The sequence below is a fragment of the Lathyrus oleraceus genome, chromosome 5 (assembly GCF_024323335.1).
Source record: "Lathyrus oleraceus cultivar Zhongwan6 chromosome 5, CAAS_Psat_ZW6_1.0, whole genome shotgun sequence".
NCBI classification, from domain to species: domain Eukaryota; kingdom Viridiplantae; phylum Streptophyta; class Magnoliopsida; order Fabales; family Fabaceae; genus Lathyrus; species Lathyrus oleraceus.
The window spans coordinates 524662334-524671352 of record NC_066583.1 but is presented as its reverse complement, the minus strand read 5'-3'; the positions used below and the strand labels follow the sequence as shown (position 1 = coordinate 524671352).

The window sequence follows — 9019 nt, the reverse complement described above, 5'->3', positions numbered from 1 at the left end:
TCAAATGCAAGAAGGTTGCATTTCTCTTGATCGTGAGTCTAATGGTATCGGTGTTTCGAAAACAAAAACCATATAGCTCATACTCGTATGTTTCACCGTTGCAGTGAACGTTGACACTGTATAATGATGAAGATGACATTGTGCAGATGAAAACTATTTTCTTACTGTAGATGAATGTGAGTGAAGTGTCTTGGATGTTGATAGTAAGACACTTAAATAGATGAGTGAAGTGTCTCACATGCTAGCTAGTTCAAAGTGATGTGTCGCACATGCAAGCCACTCCGAAGTGACGTGTCGCACATGCAAGCTACTCCGAAATGATGTGCCAATCATGCAAGCTACTAAGAAGTGACATGTTCAACATGCAAGAGAGAGAACAACCACGTGTCAGACATGCAGACACACACTCCAAATAAATTGGCGCCCCCACTCATTCCTTACACATGGGCACCAATTCAAGTGGAGACACCTTGTCAAAGCATGCATTCAGGCCTCGAAACCAAGCAATCAGACCTAGGTCTTGCATGCGTGTCCCTATGGAGGCGCCAATTTGAATGGTGACCCCTCTTAAAGGTTGTACATGGTCGCCAATTCAAGTGGAGACACCATGCAAGCACAATTTTTCATGCTCCCATCCATTTGTCTATAAATATATCCACTCCATCAACACTTCTTCCACACCATCACTCTCACTACTTCTTCTACAATACTTCATCTACAATTTTATCTGCAACAACTTCTTGTAGTTCCATCTACACCAACCCCCCGACAAAATGTCTATCCACACAATGGGCGAATCACATAGAGGAACGGTTGCAAACATCGCAACATATGTAAGTTTTTTCTTTTGTTAACTTTTTATTTTTCATCTTCACCAACACCCTTTTATTTTAACATACCAACTTAGTCAAGTTTTTTGTTCTTTCTTTTATAGGATGTATCAAGGTTCTGAACTCGGGTCCACGAATATGTCCATATGGACCCGATGATTCAACCTTATGTTGAACTTGCCGGTTTTGGTCATATAAGCAAGATTTTGTCTTGGTCCATAGATAACAAATTCATTCTAGCTTTATGCGAAAGATGGAAACCAGAGACACACACATTTTGGTTCCCAACCGGTGAGTATAATGTGACGTTAGAAGACGTCTACATGCTTTTGGGACTACCCATTGAAGGTAAGGTTGTTAATGGTAAAACCAACTATGCAAATTCAATTTGCATGGATCTCTTGGAGACTGATTTGTTAGATGATAACGCAAGAGGTCAAGGTATACTACTCTCACGCCTTAAGTCATACTATAATAATTTATACTTAGATGAGCATTCTACCGAAGATGCTCGAATAATAAAAACTAGGTGTTACATTATGCTGTTAATTGGCTCGTTTTTATTTCCCGAAGGTAGTGGTTCTAGCATGCAGATCATGTATTTACCTCTACTTAGACATGTAGATAGAATAGGAAGTTACAGTTGGGGATCTGCTTGTCTAGCCTATCTCTATAGCTCCTTATGCAAAAACTCACACAAAGACACATCTACATTTTCTGGATGTGCTGTTTTGCTACAAGCATGGGGTTGGTCAAGACTACTGTCTCTAGCACCCGTCAATAACAACTCTTTCACATTTCCATATGCACAAAAGTAAGTTGTTTAAATTGTTATATCTTTACTTACTTCTTTAAAGATTATTACCTCTAACTAATATTTTTTGACTTTTTGGTGTAGATGGTTTGCACGTGGTATGAGTTACAACAGATGTCCAAGACACTTTATTACTCAATATCGCAACCTGTTGGATCACCTTCGACCGACAGACGTACGGAAAATAACTTAATTATTTCGTTATATTTTGTTAACTTCTTCTACCTTGACTATAATTCAATCTTCTTTCACATTTCAGTTCATTTGGCGTCCATACCTTAATTTGGATCATGACCATGAGGTAAACGCTGAAGACGCGACTGTATGGACTGCATGCACACCGATAATACGGTTCACAGCAGTGGAGATGCACAACAGTGATCGTGTGAAGCTGTAGTTCGGTATGCCCCAAAATATCCCAGATCCCCTAGCTAGCCTAGGAGAATGGCATCTGCGCAAAGTTAACGACCAATGGAACTTCAACCCATGACAAAGCTTCGCAAGATCAGAGTGTCGCAAATGGAAGCACTGTCATGACCATGTGTTAACTAACGCAGTCATGCCAACTGAAGAAAAACCAAGTCGTACTTATATGCTTTGGTACAGATCGGTTGGTTTTCAGTTCATCGCCGAGGATATGTACTTCTACGACCCACGTTAGATGACTTACACACCTAACTCCTCAACATCAAACCCCCAACAATAGTGTCAGACCGGATACACACAACCCCCTGTCCGTCAAACGTTTCGTTCAACCAACACACAAACATACAACCAAAATATTCCATACACCCAACTCCAATACCAAGAGCATACCCCATACCACCACTAACAAATTGACCATCAACCTGAGACTCAACATCGCTTCGCACCCACCCCATCACCCTACCAAAGTCGCCTAAGCCAGAACACCCAATGATCATTCAACACCAACCGCCCCTCCTCCTACCATAGCCAAGAAGCCCAAACCTCACAAAACCAAAACATCCAACAACCCTATCTCTACCAAACACCCCAACAACCTTTCCAACCTTTCCTCGACGCTTCGTTCACACCCATGTCTCCCTTCAACCTTCCTGGTCGCCCTTCAATGAGTCAACCACATCCCAACTTGTTTGGCATGGGTCATGAGCTCAACTACGGCGGTACACCATCGATGCATACTGAAGACTATGCCGACTTGTCTGACTACCTCAACAGACTTTCTCCTGTAGTTGGTAGTGACGCTCCTGGCCCCTCAGATGCTCAAACACCGGTACAGAATCGCCAACGTGGGTTAGGGCCACGGGTTAGGGTAGCTAGAGGATGTGGGACCGGAGGTCGGCTAGGTGATCCCGATCATCACCATTAGGTTTCTTTGTGTAAACGGTAAATTTTATTAATATCAAGTGGTCCTATATCAAATTTATCTATCACGTATACCATTTACCAAAAAAAATTGCATTTTACGAGGAGTCTCCAATTGAATTGTCACCTCCTCTTAAACCCTACACAGGGGCGCCAATTGGATTGGTTAGGACACATGCCCTAGCCAATCCAATTGGCGCCTCCATTCAATTTTTAAGAGGAGTCTCCAATTCAATTGGCGACTCCTCCTAAAAGTGGGGTAGTTTGAGAATTTTTTTGAAACCAGGGGTATTTTGGAAATTTTCTTGAAAAGGTGGATTATTTTCATAAAAAATTCCCCGGGCGATGGATAATCATAGACATGGTGATAGGGAACAAGAAGGAAGAGAATGAGATCGAAGTATTGGCACAATAATGAGGTGGGCATAACTTTTACAAAAGTGCAAATATATTTTTTGGACAAAATTTCAAACACATTTTTTTGAGTAAAATAGAGGTGACCCTCTACAGAATACTAAAATGTGTATAAAAAATGTACATCCGAAAATATATCTCCTTTAAAAATAGTTTAAACTTTTTTTTTTTGTAGTGGGGGAGAACCCTAAGTTTACTGTAGCCGAGCTTCTAGCATGCCCATCTTGGTTGGTCTCTGATCTTGAGTTTGTGCTATATAATAACTATCTCTTCATTATTAAGTTAATTATTGTATTTAAATTCATTGTAATTCTTATAACAACATATTCAATATTCTTTTGAAACATTAAAATTTGAATCACAAATCTGTAACAAACTATTAAGAATATGAATAACCAAACCAAAGTATAGCCCCTAATCACATTTTGTAGAATGACATAAACTATAAAAACAAATCCAAATGTTTTTTCAAATCACTAATCACAATCCTGATAGGCCTAAAAAATCAATGTTTCGAATCGTAAAAACGACACCTTGAAGCCTTAGCTAGCTGTGAAAATCACACTAAGAATTCCCATGAGCAATGTGAAGATGAAGGAATGTCCCAATGCAGAACCTGAAGATTTTTGTTCCCTACGAAAAAGGATAAAGGGCGGATAAAGTGCCCGTTTGTTAACCAAAAACATAATTCGAAAAGTATGAGATAATGAGATGTTACTTTTGTAAGTGTTTGAGAGGACCGCAATATAGAACATTGTCTGGTACACTGGTATCTTTGTCGGACGATTCTTCGGGATTGATGATCCTCAGATAAGTTTCTTGACCGAGGTACCATCTGTCTAGGTTTTCTGATCTCAAATTCCATGATCCAACATTGTCCAGAGACACAAGAATTGCTGTCCATCCTCCAGGAAAAACCTATGTACGATGAATAATGAGTTCCCGAGTTTTCGAAGATTTATAAAGCCGACAACACAGTTCAAAGTTTCTCCGAGACGGTTGTAAAATGATAAAGAAAAGATCGAATGGAACTTACCTGAGTTGTGCTACGAGAAATTGCGTCCCACTTATTATAAGAGTTTCTAGAGTTTTCTGTCCAATCACCATAGTCCATCCTAAATCGAAGAAATTGGTTTATAAACTGTGATAATTAAACAATATTGTAATTAGTAACACGAGAGAGCGAAAGGCAATGATAATTCTTACCCGGCGACGAAAAACGAGTAGCCATCGAGATGAAAGTTTTGAACTGTGGTGTCATTGTTTTGAAATACAATCTCGATGAATCCTTTATACGTAGCATTGATGATTGATCTGTCAAGCACTGGTGTTCTGTTCAACGGCTTGCTTGGAAAATCGAGCTTATAGATTCCTCTTAGTTGATGCTTGTCAGCGAGGAGAAATGGAACGTTGGGTTTAAGGAATGAGATTCCGTTAATGGCAGCCCGAGTAGTGCCGTTGATCTTCACTGGTGCTGTAACGTTTAATAGGTAAGTGTCGGTTATATTGATCGAGCCGTACCGATAGGATCCTTGAGGGTTAGGACGAGCTCCACTAGCAGATGTGTTTTGCCTGCTCGACATCATTATGGAAAAAACCATACATGTTATATGTTAATCGACTGAGACGTGAAATCGTCAAGAATAAAATACAGAAACCAAACCTGATACTTCTCGCTTGGTTCATCGATGCGCCCTTGTTATAAAAATCATCGGGTGGTGGAGGTAAAGGACCGGTTACTGTACCCTTGGAATTTGTATAGTGTAAAACTGCAACACCTGTAACCTTCTGCCACAATGATTCATTCACGAACCTAGCACTGGCGACAATATAGTAGTCTGTACTTGCGTTCTGGTCGGTGGAGAGAAGAAAAGAGTAAGACTGGCCGGCATGAATATCAAAGCTCGTGAAATTTGTCTGCATTGTGTAATAGCCTTCTGTTTCCGCCAGCAATAGATTGTGGTTTTGAATTCGGAAGTTCAAAGAAGTCAAAACTCCAACGTTATGGACACGGATTCGGTAAGTCTTGCCTGAAAAATATATTTGTAGTTTTAGTCATAATTCAAACTCGAAATGTAACACTTAATGGTATGATATATGTGATTCCATTAATCATATTAGACTCCAAAATCATCAAAAACCATGCAATATAGTTAACTTCTAGTAGAGGGAACGTTTCATATTGAAGGTGAGTTTTGTGTTCGACGAGTTTGCGCCCGACACTGGGAAATATGGTTACACGTTCAATCACTACAACTTTGTCAAATTATTATCAGTGTCAACGTCAATATTGTATCAGTGTTTCGTAGGTTAACATTAAGTATATGACGTGAAAAGAGAATCAATGAAGATGAATAATTCGAAAGCGGAAAATAAAAGGCGATGCCGATGAAAATACCTGGTTCAACAGTAATTGTTTCAAACGGTAATTTGTTAGGTACGAGAGTATCATTGTACTGATAAGGTCCCTTCCCATTGATAAGAACACCATCTGGTATTGCAAGGTCTTTTCCACCATCAAGCGTTGTTCTTAGAGCCTACATTTATCAAACAAGCGTGTATCATAGTAAAATTCACAAAATCTCAAACCAACATTTTTTTATACAAAAGAAAGATCGAGGGACGATGAATACTAACGGTGTGGTTATGAGTATACCAATCGCCAATCATGATGAAAATTTCACCGTCCGGCTGCGCGAAAGGAATGGATACAACCACCCTATTGTTGATAACAAAAGGACCAAAACCACCGGAAGCTCTCTGGAAGTTAGTAGAAGGGAAGTAAAAGAAACTCCCTATTTGATCCTTGACTTGAAACTCATATGTCCAGTTCCATTTCGGAGGAATCGGACAGTTCGTGCCAAGAACTCCATCTTGCCATGAATTACGCCGCATTTGAATACCAGGCCTGAAACAACCATTTTTTCTCAAATTTGTTAGATTGAAACTATAATAAAAAAAATTAACAAAATTGCAATGTAACAGTGAAAGAAACCAACCATGTGATGAGAAGTTCTTCATTCAACTGATTGAAAACGTTCACAACTACATGGTTATTGGTTGTAACATTAATAACAGGCCCTGGAAATTTCCCATTCACAGCTATAACCTGCAATCAAATTTTCACTATTAGCTAAATCAACAATTTGGAACCTTTCAAACTTATAATCAAGGTTTTAAAATACAGCCCGCGACTAGGAAAATGGCCGCGGCGAAACGGTTTCGGTAGATGCCGATACTGATATTGTTATTCACTGTTTTCATGTTAAAGAACAAATTATCGTTAATTTACACTGTGACAACTGTAATGAGTGTATCAACAACAGAAATTGCGTCACCTTTTACGCACAACCGTTATTTAAAACCTTAATGTTTTTATTATTATTAAATCATAGATTATAGAAAATGTTAGCTAAACAAAAAATTAGGTCAAATTCATATACAAAAAGAGTAAAATTAAATTAAATTAGGGCAAAAAGAAATGAAAAATCTCACTGATCACCATTGAAATCACACAAAGGTAAGTCCACTATCAGCTTAAAAATCAAAATCATATAGTTTGAAACAGAAAAATTAAGAAATTGATAGGTTTTTCATATACACATTTTTCAAATATATTTGAAAGGGACTGTTGCATGTAAAACAAAACCAAAAAAATTGAATATACAGTAAGAATATTTGACCTATTTTCAACCTCAAAACAAATAATTTCCAAACACTGGTTTCAAATATAATCTCAATATTCATGAAACATTAACACAGAGAATGAACAAATCATATAAAAAAATCAAAAGTTAGAAGAAAAAACACTATACACCATTATCACTGCATGTTAAAATTGAACGATAAAAACAAAACAGAAGAAAGCAATTCAGAAACCCTTTACGGGAAAACAAACAAAAACAACCCTTTTACGTATCTGTGAGCACAACCCATTAAACAACACTTTTTGAGAAAAAGTACCAAAACAGAGGAAAAAAGGTCTCATTTTTATGATTGAAAACAAAATATGAAAACGACCCAGATGAAAAACTAAGCTAAAAAGAACGAAAAAGAATCATAAAATCGAAGAACGAACCTGTTGAGGAACACCCAGAGGAGAAACAGTGGTGTAAGTGACGTGAAGTTCTTCGTAAACAGTTGGATCACCAGAAAAACAGAGGGTGGAAAACAGAGCAATGTGAAGGAAGAAAAATTTGAGAGAAAATTGAGAGAATCTGAAGAGACCCATTGTTGAAAATGTGAGAGTGTAATGCCAAGGATTTTCTGTGGGTATTTACAGAAACAAATGAAGAGGAAGAGAGAGAAAAGGGAAAACGGCTATTTGTATTTCCAAAACATTGAAAAAAACTTTAAGAGGAATTTATTGAAGGAAAGTTTTTTTATAAAGTTTTTTTTCTATTTTTCAAATAAATTAAAAAAATTCACATGGATTAGTAAATACAATATGAAAAGATATTAGTATAGTTTACCAAATTAACTTTAATAATAACTTTTAAATAGTATAATACTTAAATGGTACAATCTTGGTTAGGTTGGACATTATTATTATTATTACTATGGCTTTTGACCTCTAATATTTTTAATATATATGTGAATTTTTAGTAATTATTATTATTTCGTCTATATAGTTAAAATAAAATTGCACAATTGAAAAACAATCCTTGATTTTAAATATTTTTTGCAAAAATATAGTTTTAATCAAGATCCATCTCAAAAATATATTAGGTGAAAAAGATTTTCCGAGTCTCTTACATCATCAAATATGTATTGTTCACTACATGTGCATGTTGGTCATCATAACAGTCATTATATCTTTGTTCCTATTAACAAATATTATAGTTGTCAAAATGGATTATCCGATCTTAAATGACTGTTATAGTGGTCATGATGAACCTCGGATTATTTAGGATTGGATCAAAAAAGATATATTGTAATATGGCCTCAAAAATTATAACTCGAATCTGGCTATGTCCAGGTTTTTGCCTACCCGACTTTAAATAGATTTTTTAAAAATATTTTTATATAAAAATTAAATTTAAAACCCAATAATATTTATTATAAATATAATAAAAATTATATTATTTAAAGTATAATACATTTTTAAGTATTATATTATTTTTTATAAATACTATAATATATTTTGAAATACAATATTGTATGTAATAATAATCAAATGTTTAAAATAAGATAAACTAATAGAATATGAGAAAATTATGTTAAAGACAAAATAATTGAATATTGATTTGATTATATTAATGTATAATATTTAAAAGATAAAGATTTATTAGAATATAGATAAAATTTAGTGAGGAGAGAAAAATCAATATGTTATTTATTGTAGTGGGACAACATGAATATTATTATAATTTTTTTTAAAATTTATAGTTGTACGGGTCTAACGGGTTGCCCATACGAATTTACCCTAATGGATAGCAGGCTTTTTAGGGTCGGGCTGAAAAAACCCTGAAAATATGGGCTCTAATTTTTAAGGTTCAAACCCTATGATTTTTTGGGTTTGGCGGGTCAGTCCATATGGACTAGCTCATTTTGACGACTCTAACAAACATCACATTGCTCTCAAAAAACAATTCAAATAATGTCTTTTATTATA

General features: G+C 36.1%; 1 protein-coding gene across 1 annotated transcript; it reads right to left on the bottom strand.

Moving 5' to 3' along the window:
• Nucleotides 1–3757: 3757 nt before the first annotated feature.
• Nucleotides 3758–7760, bottom strand: LOC127086040 (monocopper oxidase-like protein SKS1). The gene is made up of 9 exons (XM_051026724.1): nucleotides 7484–7760; nucleotides 6405–6514; nucleotides 6043–6313; nucleotides 5804–5942; nucleotides 5069–5435; nucleotides 4612–4977; nucleotides 4442–4520; nucleotides 4124–4323; nucleotides 3758–4038 (listed from the first exon to the last, which is right to left on the bottom strand). Exons 1-9 carry the CDS (start codon nucleotides 7634–7636, stop codon nucleotides 3948–3950), a joined length of 1776 nt encoding a protein of 591 aa, XP_050882681.1. The 5' UTR covers nucleotides 7637–7760; the 3' UTR covers nucleotides 3758–3947.
• Nucleotides 7761–9019: the final 1259 nt, after the last annotated feature.